The sequence below is a fragment of the Lemur catta genome, chromosome 4 (assembly GCF_020740605.2).
Source record: "Lemur catta isolate mLemCat1 chromosome 4, mLemCat1.pri, whole genome shotgun sequence".
Lineage (NCBI taxonomy): Eukaryota > Metazoa > Chordata > Mammalia > Primates > Lemuridae > Lemur > Lemur catta.
The window spans coordinates 27,247,867-27,273,313 of NC_059131.1; the positions used below are offsets into that span (position 1 = coordinate 27,247,867).

At 36.6% G+C, this 25,447-nt stretch overlaps 2 protein-coding genes and 1 long non-coding RNA gene across 6 annotated transcripts in view; 1 reads left to right on the forward strand and 2 right to left on the reverse strand.

Moving 5' to 3' along the window:
• The first annotated feature begins 50 nt into the window (after positions 1–50).
• NDUFAF7 (NADH:ubiquinone oxidoreductase complex assembly factor 7) lies at positions 51–16,353 on the forward strand. The gene is made up of 10 exons (XM_045549416.1): positions 51–132; positions 443–606; positions 3,792–3,872; positions 4,695–4,805; positions 9,467–9,680; positions 10,531–10,589; positions 11,714–11,824; positions 14,185–14,328; positions 15,374–15,547; positions 16,058–16,353. Exons 1-10 carry the CDS (start codon positions 78–80, stop codon positions 16,271–16,273), a joined length of 1,329 nt encoding a protein of 442 aa, XP_045405372.1. The 5' UTR covers positions 51–77; the 3' UTR covers positions 16,274–16,353.
• LOC123636804 lies at positions 8,653–16,508 on the reverse strand. Of its 2 annotated transcripts, XR_006734662.1 has the most exons (4): positions 15,625–16,508; positions 14,182–14,411; positions 12,074–12,147; positions 8,653–9,661 (listed from the first exon to the last, which is right to left on the reverse strand). It is a non-coding gene; the product is annotated as an uncharacterized LOC123636804 (long non-coding RNA). The 2 variants fall into 2 exon arrangements; XR_006734663.1 differs by lacking the exon at positions 14,182–14,411.
• Positions 16,509–17,540: 1,032 nt separating this feature from the next.
• Positions 17,541–25,447, reverse strand: part of PRKD3 (protein kinase D3) — a 64,094-nt gene continuing 56,187 nt past the window's right edge. For all 3 annotated transcript variants that reach the window (XM_045549414.1, XM_045549412.1, XM_045549413.1), the window contains exons 17-19: positions 23,513–23,780; positions 21,181–21,266; positions 17,541–20,350 (exon numbers count right to left, since the gene is read on the reverse strand). In XM_045549414.1, coding sequence (XP_045405370.1) covers positions 20,177–20,350; positions 21,181–21,266; positions 23,513–23,780 — 528 coding nt within the window. In that variant the 3' untranslated portion in view covers positions 17,541–20,176. The remainder of the gene's footprint in view (positions 20,351–21,180; positions 21,267–23,512; positions 23,781–25,447) is intronic.

Genomic DNA, 25,447 nt, shown 5'->3' on the forward strand with positions numbered 1-25,447 from the left:
GCTCGGGCGCGCCCTCTGCCGGAAGAGGCTTCAATCGCCCGTCCCGGGGCGGTGCATGGCCGCCTGTGAAGTTCGGCATGAGCGCCCTGGTGAGGTCCAGCGTGGGGTCGCTGTGCGCCGCGGCGCGCGCAGGTAAGCCTCCGGCCCGCCGAACCCCGGTTTGCGTGGAAGCCGCAGGGGGCGTCTTCTTTAGTTGGGCGTGCTTGTGGCTCGAGGCCTCACTTCCAGCTTGAAGGTGCTCAGGGCTGCAGGTTGCAGCTCGGCTAGACACCAAATGAATGCGGGCTGTTTCTGCGTCCCGTGGGCGCGCTGCGCGCACGTCCACCTTCCCGCGTGGGACGAGGTTAAGGGTTAACGAAGCTGCTTTGAAAGTGCTCAGGCTGCTTGCACGTATAAATACCAAGATTTATAATGCGGTCTGTTTAATCTGTGTTTTTCGCAGTCATTCCCTCTATTTGGAGAGGGAAATACTTCAGCTCCGGGGATGAGCCGGCAGAAAACAACCCGGTGACGCCTATGTTGCGGCACCTTATGTACAAAATAAAGTCTACTGGTCCCATCACTGTGGCGGAGTACATGAAGGAGGTGTTGACCAACCCAGCCAAGGTATGGGTCGGGAACCCCGGGGACTAGGCCCGTGCTAGCAGATTTGCAAGGTGCGAGTCAAGAGGGAGAAGCCCTAAGGTCTTCAGCCCAGGCAGTGGGGTTGACTTCCAGGGGAAGAGCCATCTCCGAAGACGTGGGGACAGGTAAATTAATCTGTCAATTGGTCAGGGCTGGGTTAAGTCAGGGGGCAGTGCCAGTAAAGAGACGACACATTCCAAAGGTGTTGAGGAGACAGAATGTAACTGATTTGATTTATGAGAGGAGGGAAGGATGACTTTTCTGCCTGGGCAGATGGTGTGGGTTCACTGCTCTGAGAGAAGAAAATGCAGGAAGGGAAAGAGCAGCAAGTTTTAGGAGGCAGGAGAAGGATGAAGAGTTCAGTCTAATACATGAATTTGAAGTGTATGGGACTCTTAGGTAGAAATCTCCAAAAGGCAACTGGAAATAGGAATTTATTGCCTGGTAAGTTGTCTGTGTTAGGATGGCTCCATTTGGCATTGGAAGCATATTTTGGGTTTTCTTCTTGAGAATGGAGAGTTCAGGTCTTTACTGTTTAAGGATTAAACACCGTCACTGACCTGCATTTCCTTGTCTGCTCTACAAAGCCATTTGGTGAAAGCTTGTAGTCCTTTATTTTAGACTATTTCACCTTTTGCTGGGTTGAAATAGGACATCTGTGGAATTCTGGGGTTTGTTTGGCTATTGCTGTTGGATGTAGTGGAGTGAATCAAGTGTTAAGCGGTTTACTCAAGGCAGGGATCTTTTAATGCCTCTGGACAGCGCTATAAAATAGGTGGCTTAGACTGCTCAGGTGGTAGTAGAAATGCAGTGAGAAGAGAAATGGACCATCAGAATTTGCTGCTGGATTGGGTGAAAGAAAGGGAGAGATCAAGCCTGATTCCCAGACTTTTAGCTTGAGCAAGTGGGTTCTGGGGGTGCCTTTTACTGAGATTGTTAAGATGGAGAGGACCAGGTTTGGAAGAGTACTGGGGAGAGGCTCTACGTCAGGAGCTGCATTTTACACATATTGTGTTGCAGTGACATCCAGGTGGAGAGAGTAAGTAGGCAGTTGGCTATAAGAATTTGGAGTTCAGAAGAAAGATTGGGTATGCATATATAAATTTGGTTGTCATCAGTATATAGATGGTGTTTAAAGCCATGGAACCAGGAAGAGTATACTTACATAAAGGAAGGTTTCCCAGCATTAAGACTTGGGGTAACTCTAAAATTTAGAGTGGAGGCTCTTAATCTAGAGACTCTTGAATAGAAATCAGGGGGTTCATGAACTTGGATGGAAAAAAATTACACCTTTATTTTCATTAACTTCTAACTGAAATGTAGCATTTCTTCAATTATGAACATAGGCAACAAGTCGTGTCAGCAATACGTGTGACTTTGTCATCAGTGGAAATCACTGGTATTTTCATTTTAAAATACAGTGATCACAGGTATCTCAAAGTCCCCTTGTGCTCATCTCTACTTCAAAACTTTATTATTAGGTCTTTGACTTGATTTTTTTCTTTTGATATACTAGTAAAGACACATAGATATCACAAGTTTCTTTTTTTAGCACTTGATAAGTATTTTCCAATTGAGTTCTTTTTTAATTCTGTGTGCTTTAAGTTCTGTGCATTTAAAAACACTCTATGGCTGAGCCAGCAAGAGGATCACTTGAGCCTAAGAGTTCGAGTCCAGCCTGGGCAACATAGCAAGACCTTCATCTCAAAAAATAAAAATAAAATAAAAATACTCTATAAGGGGTCTGTAGGCTTCATTGGATTACCAGAGTGGTTCATAACACACAAAAGGGTAAATATCCCTAAACTGCTTGCTTATCAAGGGAATGAGAAAGCCTAGAAGGGGGATGTTGTATGGAATGAAAAAAAATTAAGATGGGAGTGACTTGATTTATTTCAAATGCTGAAAAGGAAAAGCTGAAGCTGGAAGAGGGAGTTGTATGAGGACTGGCAGTCCAGATGGAGGGATTAGGTTTGGATAACAGGGGAAGGGGAAAGCATTTCATCCTTTGAGTCCCAAGGAAAGAATGGGATCAGGATTAGAAATGGCATAATCATATTCACATCTATTTGCTTTCAAATACTAGTACCTTTCTGTATGTGATATCTTGTTATCGGTGTCATAGGACCTTTATAGCAGAGGCTGCCTTATAACTATTTTCTGTTATTATCTTCTTAAATGGTGTGTGTTGTAATACAGACCCTGTGAATTCAGGAAGTCCCAGGTAGGTCAGGAAGCTGAGGAAGTCGTACTTTATAACATTCTGTAATTCCTGTGTGGGACAGGAGCCTATGTCACGTGCTAAGAGTAAGGTGGTAGAATAGGAGCTTGAGAAGCATAGAGAATTTTTTAACAGACAGTTTTTGATTATTTCTTTTTTTAAACATTTGATAAGTATTTTCCAATTGATAGGTTAGGCATTATGCTAACACTTGGGATACGAAGATAAATAAGACATGGTCTTCTCTCCCAGATAACTGTACCTTCTGGTAAAGAACATAGACCTATAAGTAAGCTCAGAAAAGGCAGCACTGGATTTGGTCTTAGGTTGGAGGGCTGAAGGAGGAGGTCAGCAAAGGTAGCATCTGAGCAGACTCAAATGATGAGTATAAGATTGTCAGGGAGAAATGAAAGGGGGGAAGGGTGAGAATTTGCAATGGCATGGATGTGTGGACAGGCAGGGCTATTAAAAAAAGCCTTTTTATTGAGATATAATATTCCTATAGAAAAGTTCATAAATTGTAAGTATGAATTTTACAAGTGAACACTCCCATGTAACCAGCACCCATGTCAAGAAACAGCGTCACCAGCAGGCAGGGCTATTGTGAAACAGAAAGTGTTCGACTTTTGGAGATAAATGAGCTGTTACTGTGTTGGGTGTGCAAGCGGGGAGGGGAGGAAGAGTAGGGAGTGCAGAGATGGACATGGCATCATGGCATGGCTTCTGCCTTTACAGTGGAGGAATAATTGTTTTTCTACTAGCTTTATAAAATAACTAAATATTACTTTGTAAAATTTAGGTAATACCATGTTTATCTTGCTTATTTAGAGGAGAGAACTTTCTTATTAAATAATTATTCCATTGTATACATTGTAAGATTTTGGAGGGGTGTTTTAAAAAGCACTTTTTAAAAATTAACTTTCCTCCATTTTCTCTTTTTACTCAGGGTTATTATGTGTACCGTGACATGCTAGGAGAAAAAGGAGATTTCATTACTTCACCTGAAATAAGTCAGATCTTTGGGGAGGTAATATCTAATGTAAACTGTGAAAGAAACTAATATCATAAATATTTGAGAGCAGATCAAGTTGTATTATTCTGTGATAGTGTCTTACAGCTTTTTTTTGTGATTTATCAAAAGTTTTAACATTTTAGTAGTTAATATGTTGAGGAAATAGAGAGACAATAGAGGAGAAAAAATTGATAAAGAGGACATCTGAAAAGTTTATACTTCACTGTAGAAAAGGAAATGGAGAGAGGACAAAGAGAGAAGGAAAGAAAATACAAGTAAAGAGGTTGGAAAAAGGAGAATCAGATGAAATATGAGAATGGAAGAAGAGAGACAAAAGGAAAGGTGAGGAAAGAGAGAGTACCTAAGAAAGAAGAGAGAAAAGATAAATTTAGAAATAGGGAACAGTGCACAAGAGGAAGTAGAATCCAGGTATTGAAAAATATTAATTATATCTAATAGTCATATAATTCTTTAAATATGAATATGAAGAAATGGCATAATCACATTTCACATGTCTATTTGCTTTCAAATACTAGTATCTTTCTGTAAGTGATATCCTCTTATCTGTGTCATGGGACCTTTTATAGCAGAGGCTGCCTTATAACGATTTTCTTCTATTAATCTTCCTAAATGGTATATGTTGTGACTTAGTCCCAGTGAAGTTCCTATGTGTGTATACATATATGTACATATTAAATAACATATATGATTATTTGCAAACATTTTGCTTTCTAGCATAAAGTACATATTTATATGGACTTTTATATTGTATAATTTTATACTTTATAATAATATACTTTATAAAAAGATATAATATATTTTTTTTCCTTGTCACAGTTACTAGGGATATGGTTCATTAGTGAATGGATGGCCGCTGGAAAAAGTGTAGCTTTCCAGCTGGTGGAGCTGGGCCCAGGTAGAGGTACCCTCGTGGGAGATATTTTGAGGGTAGGTAATAAAAGAATGTCTTTAAGTCTCATGTGGGTGAATCTTACTATTTCTGACTGAGTTTACAAACTTCATTGATTTCTTTATCTTTCAGCTCCTTAATCTCATGTTTCTCAGCTAAGATATAATGTCAGAATAATGTAATGAATCGTTACTACTTAATATTGTCTGTAAGCTTAAAAAATGGAGGGGGAGGATGAATGTGACAGCTAAAAATAGTAAACATGTAGAATACATTATGGGAGACTATATTTGTCTTCTGAGTATGGAAAGTTTTTTAATTATATAAAAAATAAGCTATAAAGGAAAAGATTAATAATTTAAACTACATTGAAATTAAGAACTTTATATTCTTCAAAGACACTATGAATAATGATTAGACAAGCCACAGAGTGGGAGAAGTTATTTGCAACACGTAGCCAACAAAGAACTAATAGTTAGAATATATAAAGAATGCCTTTACATCAATAAGGTCAGGCCAAAGATGTGTACAGACCCTTCATAAAAGGAAATCCAAGTGGCTAATAAAAACAAAAAGAAGCTCAGTCTCATTAGTAGTCAGGGAAATGAAAATTAAATTCACAGTGAGATACCACCTCACCAGATTGGAAAAAACCTCGAAAATCTGATGACAGCATGTATTGGTGAGAATGGGGATATGTGGAGCAAAGACTACTTATAAGCAGTACTGTTGTTACGTACTGCTTGTAAGAGTATAATTTGGTACAACCATTTTGAAAAGCTATTGGGCATTATCTACTGACATGAGAGCTACTTATGTCGTATGACACAGCAATTTTACTGCTAGTGATATCCCCTAGAACAGTGGTCCCCAACCTTCTTGGCACAAGGGGCCAGTTTCATGGAAGCCATTTTTTCCTCAGACCAGGGTAGGGGCAGGGAGTAGTTTCTGGATGATTCAAGTGCATCACGTTTATTGTGGAGTCAAACCTCTCTGCTAATGATAATCTGTATTTGCAGCCACTTCCCAGCGCTAGAATCACTACCTCAGATCCACCTCAGATCATCAGGTATTAGATTCTCATAAGGAGTGTGCAACCTGGATCCCTCGCATGTGCATTTTGCAATAGAGTTCTCTCTCCAATGAGAATCTACTGCTGCTGCTGATCTGACAGGAGGCGGAGCTTATGCAGTGATGCTACAATGGGGAGCAGCCCACTGTTGACCTCTTGCTGTGTGGCCCAGTTCCTAACAGGCCACAGACCAGTACCGGTCCGAGGCCCAGGTATTAGGGACTGTAGCCCTAAAGAAAGTAGTATATATGTGTATGGGAAGACACGTACAAGAAGATAGCAACATTGTTTAAAATAGCAAAATATTGGAAACAACCCAAATGCCTATCAGTGGGGAAATGCATCAATACATTGTGGTATATATACAGTGAAACACCAAGTGCTGTAACAATGCATGAAAGCACAGAACAGTGCAACAGTATTCAACATGAAACAGAATGTTGAGTGAAAATAGCAATTTCAAAAGAATTCATATCATATGATTATATAAAATCCCAAAATAGTCAACCTGAAACAATATATTAGATTATTAAATATGAAATGTCTGATTTCCTTAAGTACTAAGTTTGAACGTTGATATCTCTGACATTTCACTTTGACTGTTCTTGTTTTGTTTTTATTGTGAAGGTACATCCTCAGTCTTTCAAATGCATGTTTTGACTTGTGATTACCTTTCAAATTTTTTTTGAGAGCAATTTTTGTGAAACCATGGATAAGTCAAAAAGTTGTGTTATTTTTGAATATGAGTTCTGTTGTGGAACTAATGCTGGAAACATAGCTTGAAATATCAACAAAGTGTTTGAGAAGGATGTGGCTAGTGAATGCACAGTACATCGATGGTTTGAGAAGTTCTGTTCTGGTTATTTGAATCTTGAAAATGAGCCATGTGGGCGACCTGAGACCAAGCTGGGTAATGATGAGCTGAAAGCTATAGTGGAAGCGAATCCATCTCAACCTATGTGTGAATTAGCAGCAAGGTTTGACATTACTATTCCAACAATATTGGACCATTTGAAACAAATCGGCAAGGTAAAGAAGCTGGATAGATGGGTTCCGCATGAATTAAATGAGTGTCAGAAGATAAATCATCTGGAAAGTTGCCTTTCTTTGCTATCATGACATAAAGGTGAGCCATTTCTACACTGTACCATATTGTTGTGTGTGATGAAAAGTGGATTCAGCATGATGGTTGGATAGAGAAGTGCCGAAACACAGTCCAAAACCAAATATTCATCAAAAACTAATGGTCTGGCCGGGCGCGGTGGCTCACGCCTGTAATCCTAGCACTCTGGGAGGCCGAGGCGGGTGGATCGCTCGAGGTCAGGAGTTCGAGACCAGCCTGAGCAAGAGCGAGACCCCGTCTCTACTAAAAAGAATAGAAAGAAATTATCTGGCCAACTAAAAATATATATAGAAAAAATTAGCTGGGCATGGTGGTGCATGCCTGTGGTCTCAGCTACTCGGGAGGCTGAGGCAGTGGGATCGCATGAGCCCAGGAGTTTGAGGTTGCTGTGAGCTAGGCTGACGCCACGGCACTCACTCTAGCCAGGCAACAGAGCGAGACTCTGTCTCAAAAAAAAACCAAAAAAAAACCTAATGGTCTGGTGGTCTGGCGCTGGTATTGTCCACTACAGCTTCGTGAAACCTGGTCAGTCAATTACAGCAGATGTCTACTGCAACCAATTGGATGAAATGATGAGGATGCTTGCGATTAAGCAGCCAAGACTGGTCAATAGAGACAGGCCAATCCTCTTGCAAGAGGATGCTCGATCACATGTTACACAGGCAATGCTGCTCAACTTACAGCAACTGGACTTGGAAGCTCTGTCATCCATCGTATTCACCAGACCTTGCCCCAAATGACTACCACTTCTTCCAGGCTTTGGACCACTTGTTGCAAGGAAAAATATTCAATCCTCAACAAGCTGTGGAAAATGCCTTTTGCAATTTCATCACTGCTTGCTCTCCAGGCTTCTTGGCTGCTGGCCTAAATAAGCTATAATTAAGATGGCAAAACTATGTCAATAGTTTAGACACATACTTTGATCAATTGTCCTGCTTCTTGTTTGAGATATAATAAACTTTTGATTTGAAATTGGACATTTCATATTTAATAACCTAATATGTTTGGCAATACAAATATATTTAGTAACATTTATAAAGAAAACTCAGGAAATGATTGACTCGAGATTCAGAATGGTGGTGACTTCTGAGAGTAGAGGGAGAACACAGGGGTCATATCCTATTTCTTTAACCAGATAGTGGATAGTCTTCCTTGTAGCATGAGGACAGCTGTATAGTAGCTGGTAAGTAATAAGTATTTATTAAGCTTTTGTAGATTTTACTATTTTGGAATCCATTAGTCTTTTCCAGTTTATTTTGTATGTACTTGGCAGTTCAATGTAAAAAACATATACTCAATATAAACTTAAATTTCTTGATGCTATATGATTTTTGCTTTAAATTAGGAATTGAAGGATTTTTAGAAAGAAAATATTATAACCATGCAAAGTTGGAGGCCAAAAAAAGGGGGGGGGAAAGGAAAATTTATAAACATCTGAGAAATAAGAATCCCAATTATATCATATTTTGGGGAAGAAAGGAAACAAAATCACTGATTTAAATTTCCAGAGTTCTATTTTATATTTCTTTAAATTGGCAAAGTCATTTGAATATAAAAGATTTAATAAAGTTCTCAAATATTTTCTTGTTCAGGTATTTTAAAAATCGTCCATAGACCTTAAAATGTATGAAGCAAGCTTTTCTAGATTGAGTCTTAAGAACTCTTAAAAGCCAAAGAATTTAAAGGGATTTAAAGAAAACAGCTGAAGAAGTATTATAGCACTGTTTTTATTTTTGATCTTACCTACTGAAGGATTTTTCTCTTGGGAAGTTTTTCCATGTGAAGTTTCATCTTAACACTACATTTGGAAAAATCATCTTGTTTATATTGTCAGTCTGTATCTGCATGTTCATATCTTAAAAGTAGGAGGCATGTCAGTGAAAATTAAATTCAAGTGAAAAATAATATTGATACATTTTATGCTTTTGCCATTGAATTTTTAGCCCTAAAAGATTGGTAAAATATTAGTATTTTCCTTTTTCTCTTGCATGTTTACAACAGTAAAAAAATGCTGTGTAGTAAAAATTGAAAATGTGGTAGAGTCCTAGAGTTAAGCTGTCAAGTTATTAGTGCTATTCAAATTTGATTCTCCGAGGATACAGTTTTATCATCTTGAAGATGAGATTATTTCAGAGACATAGAGACTTTACAAAACCAAGGGCTTTATACATTTTATTCCCTTGGTCTTTTTTTAGACTTCATAATCTGAATCATTGTTTTTATTGGATGCTAAATCTTTTATTTTCATTTGTTAATTGTAATTTATCATTAGGAAACCAAATTGGGCATGGTTCATTTTTTATGTAGGTTATACTTAATAACTCTAATTTATGACTCTTAATAGACTACTGGAGAGTGACTTGGCTAAGAAGCATATTCTCTCTGAAACCAAACATTCCTTCTATTATGCCAGGATTAAATTATTGAGGTAAATGATTAGAAAACCTAAAATCTATTTAACACATTGTATTTTGCCAGAACTTTTTCCTTCTTTCTGTATTTAGGTGTTCAGTCAGCTTGGGTCTGTGCTGAAAAACTGTGACATTTCAATACATCTGGTAGAGGTGAGCCAAAAATTAAGTGAGATTCAAGCATTGACACTGACTGAAGAGAAGGTCCCATTAGAACGAGATGCTGGATCCCCAGTATATATGAAAGGTGTCACGAAGTCTGGGATTCCAATTTCCTGGTACCGAGATCTGCAAGACGTTCCAAAAGGTAATTACATAGATTAATGAAAGAATTTTGATCAGAACCATTGCTTCACAGTAGTAATAGGACCATAATTTTTTACAGTAATATAATAGACTAAGTTATTGCTGCCAAGTCCCTTATCCATAGAGAATAGCATATTTTTTCCTAGAAAAAGCATTGTATTAGGAAATAAAATTGTCTGACATTAAGGCGCATTGTATGTCATGTGGTTTTGTGAAAAGGAAACAAAACAAAGTGTAAATTTCCACTGCACTTTTTAGGATTTTCCTGTAGCTAAGGTGGTGCTGATGATGAAGCAGCCGAAGGCTAGCAGGGACTCAAGGAAGTAGTGTTGGTAGGTGGGTTTAGTTCCGTTATCCAGTCTTTTAAAAATCCTCACTTGTCTAAAGACAAGCAAGGTGTGGTGGCAAAATCCCTGTACTAGTTAGGAATATTGATGAGGCCTGGCTCAAACCTAAAGTGGTGTTATGATCTTGGGCAAGACACCTAAGCCATTGCTAGCCTCAGCCTTCTCAGATGATTTTATGAAATTCAAATTCCCTTCCAGCTAACAAATTTGAGTTCTAATTTCTTTCAGGCCTAGTGATGAATAAAATATTTAACTAATAATTCAGGTATTTCAGTTCCTGTGACTTTATTGTGTGGAAAATGAGAATAGTAGTAGTTGTTCCTTTCTATGTTCTGCAGTGTAGGTCTTCCATGAGGAGGTAGATAATTTTGTGGTAGTGATGATTATGGAAGTATCACATGGTTCCAATACTGAAGAATTAGGCATTTTATTTTTTACAGTTAATGTTCAAAAGACTTAATTGCCTTAAAATGCTGAAACATTAATTCTTCTCTTTTTAAATAGGGTACAGCTTTTATCTTGCACATGAATTTTTTGATGTTCTTCCTGTGCATAAGTTTCAGGTATGATGGGAAAAAAGTCATGTATATAAATGAATACAAAAGGCCTTGCATTGCAGGAATTAATATTTATGGTGTTTACCCAGTATACAAATATTACTTGTTGAACTTATTTTTAACTATTATTTGGAATTTTGATGAACATAAATAATTGAAAAGCAAAAATGAAATATTAAAGAGAATTCTTATTCTCCTGGAATAATTATTAAGAAATTTTAATTCTTCTGGGGTAAAGAAGTGGGAGAACATGAGATAGTAACTGGCTATCACGCAATGAAGGATTTACTTTAGCAAAAAAAAAAAAAAAAAAAATTTTTTTTTTTTTTTGAGAGAGTCTTGCTCTGTTGCCTGGGCTAGAGTGCTGTGGCGTCAGCCTAGCTTACAGCAACCTCAAACTCCTAGGCTCAAGCGATCCTCCTGCCTCAGCCTCCTGAGTAGCTAGGACTACAGGCATGTGCCACCATGCCCGGCTAATTTTTTCTATATATATTTTAGTATATATTTTTCTATATATATTTTCTGTATATATTTTTCTATATATATTTTAGTTGTCCAGCTTATTTCTTTCTATATTTTTTTTAGTAGAGATGGGCAGGCTGGTCTTGAACTCTTGTGCTCAAACGATCCGCCTACCTCTGCCTCCCAGAGTGCTAGGATTACAGGCATGAACCACCACGCCCAGCCCCCCCCCAAATTTTTTAAAACATGGGTCTCACTATGATGCCCAGACTCGTCTCAGAGTCGAGGGCTCAAGTGATCCTCCTGCCTTAGACTCCCAAGTAGCTGAGACAGAAGTGTTTTGTCACCATGCTCAGTAGACTTTAGCACATTTTTTTAAATTCCAAAGATTAAAAATTTTCTTCATTCTTTCTGTGAGGAGATTTAAGATTTGGTGATAATGTATGTGTACCAGTAACTTCTAAGGCTAAGAGCAGATGTCATTATCATGTAGGAATTTGTTAGCAGAAGCTTCTAATTATTCCTCCTGAGTTTGTTTTCCATTTTGGGGGCACTCTGCATGCTGCTTATTTAGTTATTTATGGTAAGAGGGGAAAGCTAATAGTTATTTTGAGAGGGAATTTTGAGAATAAACTTGCAAAAATTTGTTCTTATGTGTTTGTGTTTAGAAAACACCCCAAGGGTGGCGAGAAGTATTCATTGATGTTGATCCACAAGTTTCTGATAAACTGAGGTTTGTTTTGGCGCCTTGTGCCACCCCAGCAGCAGCTTTCATACAAGTAGGAATACACTTTTTTTCTTCTTCTAAGTTTCTTTTATTGCTAACAGAATCTTTGAAGTCTTATTTTCTGAGTTACTATTTTAGAGTTCCTTTACAGGGGGCGTTGCTAGCAACATATGAGGGAGGTGCTTTTTATTGTGAAAGTACAGAGGATCTAGAGGCAGGTTAAAATCATTTAAGTGTGTGTGACCTTAATGTCATGTAATAGGAGATAGTTAATAAGCAGTTACTCAGTTAAGTTCCTTACCTTCTGTGTTTACCTCAGTTTCCTGACTGTCAAATGGTGATGAGACCGTCTGCTTTATAGGAGGAGTTCAATGTCTGTGAGAGCAATGTAGTACAGGTTATAGTAAAGTAACAACAGCTGACATTTATTGAGCACTTTGTATGTATTACTCTATTTTCTCATTTAATTCTCAAAACAATGAAATTAGGTTAAGTTTTCTTATTATCACTCTAGCCTGTGGCTTTTTTCCCATGCTTCCACCCAAATCTACATTTGATTTGAGACTGCCAGAATGGTAGATTTTACTGCCTTCTATTGACCTCACAGAACAGCCGCCTATCTTGGGGTTGTTTAGAGGTTCAAAAAAATCCCTATACTTCTCAGGAATTTTTAGGCTTTAAGATTGCATCTTTCTTATTTTTTTTCCAGGTTGGAAAAAAGATTTCTACTCTCTGAACCTTAACTAAGAACTTCCTACCTCAGAAATTTTTTTTTCTTTTTTTTTTTTTGAGACAGAGTCTCGCTCTGTTGCCTGGGCTAGAGTGAGTGCCATGGCGTCAGCCTAGCTCACAGCAACCTCAAACTCCTGGCCTTAAGCGATCCTACTGCCTCAGCCTCCCGAGTAGCTGGGACTACAGGCATGTGCCACCATGCCCGGCTAATTTTTTCTGTATGTATTTTTAGTTGGCCAGATAATTTGTTTCTATTTTTAGTAGAGACAGGGTCTCACTCTTGCTCAGGCTGGTCTCGAACTCCTGACCTCGAGCGATCCACCTGCCTTGGCCTCCCAGAGTGCTAGGATTACAGGCGTGAGCCACCGCGCCCGGCCAGAAATGATGTTTTAAAAGCATGAGAGCTTTTAAACATAAACGTATGAATTAAGGTTTTTTTTTTTTTTAATTAAGTTTTCTTTGCAAAGTTAAGATATCAGACTGAACACTTGTGAACATTTCTAGTTTTTCATTTTCTGGCTACCTAATTTTACCTGAGTGACAGATTCCTAAAGCCAAGAGCTAACCTTCTGGCCCTGGAAGTTGTAATTCTTTTTAGTTCTTGGCTTGGTTAATGTTCACTTATGAGGGAGGGTGTAAATTTTCCCTTTCAGTCGATTGGGGGGAATGGTAATACAACCTCCTATCTTCTTTAAGAGCAGTCTAAGATGGTCAGAATGTCAGCATGGTAACGAGAGGTGTGTTACCTGATGCCTGATGTGGCTTTGTGGTTTTTATAGCTAAGCCACAGTAGTTTAATTAATAGCATTAGGGGCTAAATTTGTATTATTTTATTTAATTCTTACAACAAACCTAAGAAACACACTCAGAAAGGTTAAGTAACTTGTGTACCAACAAGCATAGGAAGAGCTGAGATTCAACCCTGAGTATGTCTGACTCTGTACCTGTTATACCTGTGCCACCATAGGCAGACATCAGGGCAGGTCATTACATCATTTTCAGTAAGGTGTTAGGACGGAGCAAAAGTTCATGTATGTTTTGATAATGAAGGACAGAAATACCAAATTTTCAGTCAGCTCAGGAATTAGTGAAATATCATACATACTAGTTATAATTGAACATCGTGAGATAATAAGGGTCTCAGGTATACTGGCACTAGTTCATAAGCTGCTGTTTCTTGATGTAGGCATATAATTGGGATACTTTCTGCCCCAATAGAGGGCATCATAATATACTTGCTTAATAGGGTCTGTTAGATTATATTGGATTTGTCATTTGTTCTTCCAGTAAAATTTTTTTCAGTGCCTGTTATGTGCCAGGCATTGTTCTAGGCAGACAAAAATCCCTTTTCCATGCTTTCAACCTAGTGGAATATGTTTATATGTGATTTATGATATAAAAGTAATTTTATATTAAAATAATGCACTTGGCCATCTGGGTTGTTGGGAGGGCATTTGCCTTTTTGTGAAAGAGTTTAAAATGTTTTTATAAACCAAGTGGGTAGCATCAAAGAACCAAGACTTGTATAATAAGGATATTGTGTTAAAAGTTGAGTACAGAGAACATATTGAGAAGGAATTTATTTTTATTAAAACTAAGAAACGCTCATTGTGGAAAAGCCGTAAGGAAACAGTTCTTTCAAATGATGTATTTTAATTCTTTCAACTATTTTCTTACCAGCATGATGAAACAAGGGATCACGTTGAAGTGTGTCCTGATGCTGGTGTTATCATTCAGGAACTTTCCCAGCGCATTGCACTAACTGGAGGTGCTGCACTGATTGCCGATTATGGTCATGATGGAACAAAGACAGATACCTTCAGAGTATGTGTCATTCAGTAACATGATTTATCAGGATTTCATTGTTACATCTGAGGCTCAGTGAAGGTCTTTGGTTTCTACAGTGCCTAGGATTTTTATATTATTATTTTATAATTAACATTAATTCATATTATTATGATTACCCTTAGAGCTTAGCTCTTACTCCTAACCCTAAGTCCACTGTCCAACTCTCCTTTGAACAGGATCTGAATTGTTTACATTCTTCCTTAGCTGTAGAACCTAGGTTTATAGATCCTAGTAAGCATCTGAATAATACAAATGGAAACATTTTCTTCACATTCTAAAACTTTTCTATCTGTCCCCCCTTCATTCAGAAATAATTTTGATACTTTGGAGATTTAATCTAGCTACTGTGATCACTCATAACTTTTTCTATTTTCCTTATCTTTTCCCCTCTCCAGATGGATTCTTTTACCCTTCCTAAACATCCTTTCTCAATGTTCTTTGAATATGATCAGTTCTGTTCAATATACTTTAACTGAAATACACATAACTAGATGCCATTAGTCATTTTCTAGATTTGTGGTTCTTACTTTCTAACTTCACCGCATCTAAGAATAACCTGGAAAGCTTGGCAAAAAGGCTGATTCTCTAGCCACACCTCCGGGATTCTGACTGGTCAGGGCTGGGTGGAGTCCACTAACATTCTCAGGTGAATCTCATGCACATGGTTGATGGATATACTTTTTAAAACACTGCTTAGGTGTTCTCTGCATAGGTAATTTCTTTGGATGAATTCTGTGAATTAATGAGATCGCTACTCCATCACCACAGGAATTAATGAAAATGTTAAATAACTCTTAACGCTGGTATCTTGAGGCACTCTGACACTGCACTTTATATTTGGTTTTCCACATAGCATTCATTTGAAGAAAGGATGCTACTGCATGAAGTCTGTAAACCACAGATTTAGGCCATATTTTCCTTTTAACAGCTGCTACATAAAAATGTACTAATATGATAGCATTTCTTTAATCTTGATAATGGTAACCATAAAAGGGCAAAAATTCATTTCTTTATGTTCAAGGGGTTTTGTGGCCACAAGCTTCATGATGTCTTAATTGCCCCAGGAACAGCAGACCTAACAGCTGACGTGGACTTCAGTTATTTGCGAAGAATGGCACAGGGAAAAGTAGCCTCTCTGGGCCCAATAAAACAGCAAACATTTTTAAAAAATATGGGTATTGATGTCCGGCTCAAGGTAAGGTTTATTTTGTTTCATTATAATTAAATATTTTAATTTCAAAGCATTTCAAAAATTACCTTATACAAGTTTACCTGGTCTTAAGCTCTGGTAGTTATCCAGATCCTTGGTGTTTCAGTCTTTTCGGTAATGTAGGATTTAGTGTAACCAGACAGCTTGGTAAGTTTCATGCATCTCCATGTTGGGTAGAATTAAGACTTCCAAATAGTGTTGTGTTCATTAAGAAAACTGTATTCATGGGTATGAATCTTCTAACTGTTCTTCTTAGGACATTTAAACCTTACCATATAGATCAAACCACCTGGGGTATTTGTTAAAAATGCAAATCTATAAGTTTGGGTCACAGCAACCTACACATTTTTAATAAGCACCCTATGAATCTCAGGCAGGTAATCTGAAATCACATGCAGAGTACTGCTTTATTGGAATATTTAAGAGTCATTAGTATTGCTGCATACAACTACAAATTCTTCTGGTTATTTTTGCTAAGAATTTTTTTCTTTTCAGGTTCTTTTAGATAAATCAGATGAGCCATCAATGAGGCAGCAGTTACTTCATGGGTATGATATGTTAATGAATCCTGAGAAGATGGGAGAAAGATTTAACTTTTTTGCCTTGCTACCTCATCAGAGACTTCATGGTGGAAGACATCAAATGAATGCATGTCAGTCAAAACCCTCTGCATTCCCTGTGGCTGGGTTTAGTGAACTTGCTTGGCAGTGATATTTCAGCTTGGACTTTTTACCCCTCCATCTGCCTAAGAAATCAAAATAAAGGGAACACATTTCATATACTTCAGGTAATATAAGTGTTAAAAGTATTTTATCTCTTCATAGCCAGTAAGAATAGCCCATGTTACATATAATTCAACCAAAAATTATAGAACTTTTAGGGTTATGACTGACTTTTGGTACAAATGTGTTTTCAACTTAATGAAATAATTATCATGAAACTGAGTTTCCTTTAATTAATAAAGCTAGTTGCTATGCTTTTATTTTAAGAAGAAAACAAGAGCCCTGATTGGTTTAATAAAAACTGCAAACAACCTAAATTGCTATTCACAGAGTACTGATTAAATAGATCTGTTATTTTTAAACAATGAGGTAGAACAATTATGTTCTGACATACACAGATCTCTAAGATTCAGTAAGTGAAAAAAGTGGGATGTAAAGGTTTTTACAGTTATCCCATTTTTATAAATAAGTACTTATAAGTAATGAAAAATTTTTTTAATCATAAAAGTTACAGTAAATAATAGTAATCCTGACATGTGCCTGAAATACAGTAAACGTAGACCATGCAGGAGGAATAATTTTTAAAACTGAGCTAATTCTTCCTTATTTTTCAGATAAATGTCAAGTTTTAATTCCATATTAAGTTCTCATTTTTTGGTTCACAGAACTTTTATATTAATACTGGAAAGATTAATATTGGACTTTCTGGGGAATTGTTAAATTAGCAACACAAATTTATAAGGGAAATTAAAGGGAAAAGAATACTAGCCATATGTCTTGAATTTATGGCTTAACTATATTGGAAGTTCCTTGGCAGAGTTAGGAACTATTGCTTTTTATTGCTATTTCTGCTTCACTGAGAACAGGGTTAGCATTGCATCACACACTAAAGGAAGATGGAGGCCTTATTTTTCAGATGTTGCCCAGCCGCAGGCCATTCCTGAGTCACTCTTATGCTATTTCCATGTTTATTTCATGTATTCAAAGACTTAGTTGGGACAACTTTTGAGAGATGAAAATGTCCCTTCCCAAATACATAAACGTTTTATAATTAAAGGGGAAGAGTCAGGCAATGCCTTATATCTTAAAACCTAGAAAATTAATTTTGATAGTAGGTTTTTAACTTTTCTAAGTCTTTCAGTAGTCATTAATATAACTGTTGAATAATTTGGATGGTAGCTCCTGAAAAATTTATAATTATTTCAAACTTTCTTTCCAAGAAATGAGACCTCCAGATAATTACCTCAAAGTTAGTATAAAAGTGTAAAAATTAGTTTTTTTATTTTTGTCAAGTAAAAAAAAAATCAGTACTTTTAAATATAGCATTAGTCCTATTTACAAATATTATTTCCCAAATAGTTCTATTACCAAGGCCTGGAAAAATAACACAGCCAAATAAAATTTTCTTAAGATACCTCTAACAGAGATAGACTTAGGTTTTCATATGGAAAAGTATGATGATATGGAAATACATTTTATTATTAAGCTTCTTTGAGTATATTTACAAAAAGTTGGTTGTAACAAAAAATATAAAAATGTAATGAACAGTGTCATTATAGACTACTTTATACATTATCAAATGTTTCTAGCAAACAATTATTTCTTATACAAACACGACTTCAAGACAAAAGGTTATGTAGGTTATACAGTATCTGGAGTAATTACTCAACTCCAAATTATCTGACAGTGCCTTTATAAAATTTTAGAAAACTTCTTAGGCATTCAACAACAAAAATAAAAAAGAGTGCAATTAATTTCATGGCTTGTAAGGTTTGATTATTTAAGTATAGCAAATGAACATCATTCCAGTTGATTTTCACCATATGCAATAAAACCACAGTAGGTTGCCTAGTGACTCACAATTATTCCATTTTGTGCATGTTGATATAAACAGACTTACTTTGGAGAAATCTGGGGAAGTCATCCTCTTCCACAGGGAAAATAACATTTCTAAAATGTTTTTTCAAAATTAATTTGGTTTATCTTTGAAACTCCCATATGAGAACAAATTACTGAAAGATAGCGAATGTTTCCTGTAGATAGTTGTGGTAGACAGAACAGCATAATTGTCAGGAGGATTTGAGAGGGTCTCTGGAGCCATACTGCCTGGGTTCAAATACACATACCGTGAATTTTGGCAGCTGGTTAATCTCCCTGTGTCTTAATTTCCTTATCGGTAAGATGGAGTTCCTAATGTACTTACCCTATTGTTGTGACAGTAAATTAAAACATAAAACAACTGAGAACATAGGGGCACTACATAATGTTTGCTACAATTCTCTCACAGATATTTTTAGTCCTAGATAGGACAGTAGCTTCACGGATCTCTAAAGACCCTCTCAATCTTAGTCTGTTCATATACAAGAACATTCTTTTCCTCTGCTACCTCAAATTCAGTGTGCAATAAGAGTTAACACTTACAGTTTTTAGTTTATTAAATACATTCATACATATCTGATCTTCACAACACTATGAGGAAGGTAGAGGTGAGAATTATGATCTTCATTTTATAGATAGACTGAGGAACATAGACTCAGACAGACTGTCATCTCTGCCCAGGTCAACGTAGCTAATAATAATACAGCCAAGACTTAACTCTTTCGGTCTTCTTAAGAGTGGGGAAGGAAAAAAAAGGTTAACAATGATTACTGAGAAATGAAGAAACAAAAAGCCACTAGATTTCTTACAAGTGGATGGTCCCAGATCTTAAACTTTCTTTGGGGAAATATTAGAAAACTTTTTAAAATAGGTGGCTGCTGGAACTGAAAGGTAAAAACAAATATTTATTTTGTTCTTTTATTTGCTGTGCTGATAATATAGCCCCACCCTTATAAAGTAAGTGCTTCATGTTCCACTCCTACCCATTCCACCAAACTGCTTAAAATAATTGATTCAAAAACATTCCAGATATGTGCAAAGTCCTCTAATAGGATAAGGGAAGAAAAAAAAAGGATACTGTTTGCTATATAGTAACTGTGGCATTAACTGACCTTGCACTGGCCTTGCTTTTAGTATATATTTAATTTTATCTCTCAAGTTATTCAACCCTGGGTAAAGATAAATTGTGTAAAGTTTAGATCTGCACCCATTGAACGCTGGAATCCAGTATTGGCATCAGGATGGTGTCAGTCAGAACGTGAGTATTTGGTAGCAGAGCAGAGCTGAGCTATGTGAAGACATGTGTAACAGTTCAACACTTAGAACAGCAGTTCTTACTCATTTTGTAACATAAATGTCCCACTGTTCCAACATACTCACAGAAAAGGTGACAACCTAATTTTTATGTTGTAGAGAGCACAGAGTCGCAACTCTAGGAATCACCGTTTCGGAGTCTTGATTGACCTAAAAAAGAAAGGTGAAATAGTCCAGCGTTTCTTTTCTAGACATCTACCAAAAACCCCTCAATGCATCCATGGTTGGTTAAACAAATGTTAAAAAGTCCTTGTAAAATCACATATTGGTTGCCTCACAGTTATCTCTTAAATACAAACCTGTTTAGTAATTAACCTTGTATAACTCTTGTATGATTTCGTCAAGCTATACAATAACTGGACTCTAGCTTGCCTTTTTTTTTCCTTTTAAAAACACAAATGTAAAAACAGGAAAGGGAAGATAAATTAAGTGCCACTGTAGTACAAAAGTGAAGGATTAGAAAAAATGCTACAAAAATTTATAAAGTTTCACCTTGATTCCATTGTGAGTTTTTATTACTCAGTTTCCTCTCCTGTACCTACTCATTATGAACTACAGTATTGGTGTCACCAATTCCTTATATTTCCTTATGTCTTGGCATCCTTGCAGATGACAGCCTACAATGAACAACAGTTATGCAGCAAAGTATCAGTCCACAAAATGAAATCTTTGCTTATTGAAGTTATTAGCTCATTGATAATTAGGGATCTTCTTCCATATCATCTGGATTGGGAGCCATAATGAAGTGCTTTGGATATACAAGGTTGTGTGTGTATGCGTGTATTTCCCAGCGAGCATCATCACTTTCATGTGTAATGTAACGTTCTCCAATGCGAGTTTCAAATTCTCTAAGGTCAAGCCAAGTCTGATAGTCCTAGGAAAAAATGAAGTGATTATGAAACATAAACAAAATACTGTCAACTTTTTTTTTCTTTTGGCTTAGCACCCTAGTCAAATAATTGACAACCCTTATTTATAAGCACTTGGCTATACACTTCAGTTCTATTTGTGGTATTTTAAATTAGTAATGTTAAACACTTTAATGAAGTGTCTACTGAAGGAAAGTATTTTCTAAAATTAAAAAAAAATTTGCTTCAGGCTTCTGAAGTGGCTTATAATAATCACTACAACATTTTGTTCTATACTGTGTGAGGCTTAAACCTAACTTCTCAAAGTATGTGAAAGTGCTTGGAATTAACAGGATATTAACAGGATAACTTTATAATCAGTAAGACTATTACTGCATTTGTTTTGAAGCTACTTCTATCCCTCATTCCCTTTAAAATAGTTCTTACTCTGAAGTTGGGGGCTATCTTTTGGCAAATCTGTGCGGTATCTTTGGGGGAGTTAGGCCAAACATTTTAAAAGGCATTTTTAAAAAACCTCTTCAATGCAAAGATAAACCTTTTAGTGAACATTTAAAATAACTTTGACAAACTAACATGTCATGCTAATCTTACAAGAAGGTGAAACAAACACATAGGCTCTACAATTGTTCATGGAATTTTACTATCAATACTGACTTCAATGATGTACTGCACAACTTCCAAAGATTCAGCCATAGTACAGATTAATCACTGAAGAGCACTTACATTATTCTAAGAAATGTGTAGACTCTGTTGATCTTACAGTGGTTTCATTAGGTAAGACAATTCACAGTGAACTGCTCAAATGAAGATCGCCAGAGATAATACGTTTTTTTACCTGTAGCCAGGGATGACTAAGAGATTTATCAACACTATAACGTTTTCTCATCTTCACTTGAAGCAGGTTGTTTATCAAATCAATTGCTAAAAGAAAAGACAAAATTAGATACATGAATTTGGGTGTAAAGAGCACCCCAAACCTGTGACTCTGCCCGGAAAGCAGTTCAATCCATACAAAGAGAAGGTTGAGGAATTTTGGCTTCTCAAGGACAGGGACTTTAAGCTAACATGTAAAGTGATCCATAAATGTTTACTGAATTAAGTATACCTGTCAAATTTTCATTTTATTTAGAAGGCACTATAGAGTACAGGTTAAAATAATATACTCTGGAGCTAGACAGCCTGGGCTGAAGTCTGGTTCTGCCACTTCCTAGCTATGTGATATGGGGTCAATTATTAAAATTGATAAATTTAATTATTAAAATTGAGCTATAGCTCAATTTCCTCATCTTTAAAATGAAGTTGTTTAATGTATGTAAGGGCTCAGAACAGTGCTTAGCACAGAGTGCTAAGTACTATTATTATTAACATCTCAAGACGAACAAAACAGACTCTGGATTGCAGGCAGACTACCCCCATCCCCATGACACCATGTTGCTCTTTAGTCTCTGGCTTAATCTATACAATTAGCCAAAGCCATTGTTGCCTCTACAGACATGGTTAGACTGAGGTGATAACTTATTACCAAAAGTTCACACTTTTGTTTTAACAAATAGGTTCAGTGTGTTTTGGCATATATGGTGAATCTTGGCACACACGTTTTATTCGCTTATTTGGAGAGATTGATCAACTGCAAAACCAAGGCAACCATATAACTACATACTAACTATAGTTCTATATAATGATACATTTGAAATACTGATAGCAAAGGCTAGACTCATAGATGAACCAAACAAAAGACTTGGACAATACTAGCTCTATTTCTCTTCTATATACTATCAAACTAGAGAAGATTTTCCATAAGTACTTTAATTATGAATTTCTCTGTGTTCCAAATACTTCAAACCCTTAATCATTGTTCCTGAAATGTGTGCATCATAATTATTTGGAGTATTTATTTAAAATGCACATTCATGGGTATCCTTCCAACTAGTGAATCTGTCTCTCTGGGATATGGCCAGGGGTTTTCTTCTAATAAACTCATCAAGTGATTCTGATACTAAGAGGTCCACAGACCATACTGCCCCAGGAACTCTGAGATGATCTGGTAACATCAAAAAACTCTCCCGTGAACTTCTTCAATTAGCTTTCCTCATTACCAAGCAAACCTGCTACTGTCTTTACATGTTGTTCCTCAAACTTTTCCTGGTGTAATGAAGTATTAGTCAATACTTTTGAATAGGCCCAGTACTTCTGGAAAAATAAAAAAGACCTACCTGTTATAGGGGTTGGCTAAATCCAAGTGGGGGTATTCCCCAGCATTGATTGTATTAACTTCAGTGGGATAGTTAAATAATGTTCTAAGTACTCGTCCTTCCTATGAGTATCAGTAAACTAAAGAGGGCCAACCAAGTCAGTCTTGATGGGTATAAACCCAGGCGTTGCAAACTGAAAAACCTTCACTAGGCAGGAAAGAAATGCATAAAGATTCCTAGCAGAAGTTCATAGGAGAGGAGAAAACAAACCATAGAATGTTGTAATAATCTTGTTCTGAAGATTAGAAAAGTTAATTATGAAAAGACTGAATATTTAAGAAAAACATGCCCAACTATTAGCCTAAGTAGATCTTACACAATTTACAGGAGTAGTAGTCAGGAAGACTTCATAGAAGAGTCACAAGTTAAGGGGTCCTCAAATGACTGGAAGGATTAATAGCGAGGAGAAGGGGTTGCAGGCAGGGGAAAAGAGCCCTAAGCAAGTTGCAGAAAAAGTTCAGAAGAGAGCAAACAACTAGGTGTGTGTGGGGGCATAGTGGCAGATGAGGCTAGAAGGTAAGCTTGGGCCACATCCTAGAGATATACAGCTGCAGTGTGGTTAAAGAGTAGCCAAAATGTTTGAGAGCAGAGTAAGATGAAAGTAATGTTTCCTGAAGATAGATTTGGCTGTAGTGACTGGAAAAGACCAGAAAAGAGAGTCAAATGGGTAGGACAGTTAAAAAGATAGGAGTTTCAGAATGAAGCAATTGAGGCCTGGATTAGTGCTATGCCTGGGAACTATAAGGAAGAGAGAGAAAAGATAGTGTAAAAGGAACAGTGCTTAGAAACTGGTAACTAGTTGAATTTAGAAGATAAATGGGAAATATGAAAAAGAAGACAAAAGAGACAGACTGATTTGGGATCGCAGAGATTTTTAGACTTAAGAGCACAGAGCCAAAACTTAATTATTTTTACCTTCACCAGAAATTTCTCTCCATGGATTTGGTGGGTACATAAATGCAGCATTTTGGATTTGGTCATTTATATCTTCATCCTCATTGAAAGGAAACGTGCCACTGAGGCTCACATAGACAATAACTCCCACTGACCACATATCTAGAGAACGGTTGTAACCTTTGCTCCGGAGAACTTCAGGGGCTAAGTATGCTGGAGTTCCTACCACAGATCTCCTGAATGACTTTTCACCAATGATGCGTGCAAAGCCAAAGTCACACAGCTTCACCTGCAAAATTGAAAGATGATGTTAATTTTATATTATAGTGTTTTATATATATAACTATGTATCAATCTATATATACATACCTAACTGTCCCTAAATAGGATACTGTATTGTTTCAACACTCTTGCCAACTGATTGTGGATATCAAATAACTGTAGATAGGGAAATTGTAAAATATCCTTTCCCAAAAGGCAGATACAGTTACGGCCCTGTAATCCTGACTAACATAGTATGAAAGGCTTTCCTAGTGATTATTTCAAAAAACTTTAAAATTCTAGCTTCCAGAATGCCAAATACCAGACTGGTGTTACAGGTGTTCAGTTTTTTGATGAAATGGAGGGTGCTGATCTTTCACCATTTGTCTTATAAGGAGGTAACTTTTGTATCATTTATGAGCAGGAATCATGTTTCATTTCTGAATCCTCAGTGGCCTTACAGTGTCTGAACACATAAAGGTACTTAATAAATGTTTGCTGAATAAAAAATAAGATAATATTCAAAAACATTGTTTTGCTTAATCCTAGAGTCCTTTCCTAAGAACACTGTAAACTGACAAGTCAATAAAACTGAGGTATAGTAAAGATAACTATTAATGTGGACAGTAGAGGAGTAATGCTGGAGACTGCTCCAAGGAGTAAGAGCAACAGTGTTTTCTATGACTGTGGAGCAAATTATTGCTAGTTATTTGTTTAGATTTGAAATAAGTTATACGTGAAGACAGCCACTGTCACTATCATGTCCTCTTGGGAAGAGTTTTCTGAAGTGTGATGAGCTTGGCAGAACTTAGAATACTTATCTTGCTGCCCATCTTTTTGTAGAGGTTCAGATTTTGGTGATTAATGACTGTATTCATGTTGAATAAGCAAATGCCATGCACTTTCTGGAGGAAATGCTCTGAGTCACAAAATATCTTCAGAAAAAGCATTAAGATAAACTGAGAGAAAAGTGATCTATCCTCTAGAAAAACAGTGGTACAAATAGTGACTGCACAACAAAGTAGTGAAGGTATATTCAAATGCTGCTTGCTATGTCTGGGATATGGACCCTGACACATATTTTTATGAATGATATTTGCTCTGTGTCATTAGTGAATTTGGCTGCTTCAATATTTGAGTCTCTGCAGACTAGGATTACCAACCCTAAAAAATTTGAACTTTTTTTTTTTTTTTGGTTAAATGCCAGGTTTCAGCTAACATCTTGACAAAGTAAAGATGACTTGGCAGTTTGGCAAGTGAATGAAGTGGGGCAAAGTGGAGCAAAAAAAGAGTACAAAGTAAATAACATTACTTTCCCTTTGCTCTTAATGGGATCTATGGATCACTAAAGTAGAGGTCAAAAAGTTGGAGTTATAGTCTTAGCTGTATGGGTATGCACCCTTTGCCTATACCATTTTGAAGATCAAATGAGATAATAAATGGAAGCAGTTTATTTAATATATTGTACCAACTAATGGGGGACCATTTTTGACCTCACAATGATAGGGAATCACTTTTAACCACATAGACATTATAAGAGGAAAAACAATATTACTATTATACTTTTAAAGTAAAAGAATTGAATGATTTTTAAAAATACATCTTTTTCTTTGAAAAGACAATTTGAGTTGTATTTACCAAGTTAAATAGCTATCTGTTGTCCTTATTCTAGCCATTTGTCTAATTGTACATGTT

Coding starts and splice junctions, on each gene's coding strand:
- NDUFAF7 (XM_045549416.1), top strand. CDS start 78: ATGAGCGCCCTGGTGAGGTCCAGCGTGGGGTCGCTGTGCGCCGCGGCG. Junction 10,590..11,713: donor TTCCTGTGCATAAGTTTCAG/GTATGATGGGAA, acceptor GTTTGTGTTTAG/AAAACACCCCAAGGGTGGCG. Junction 15,548..16,057: donor GTATTGATGTCCGGCTCAAG/GTAAGGTTTATT, acceptor TTTTCTTTTCAG/GTTCTTTTAGATAAATCAGA.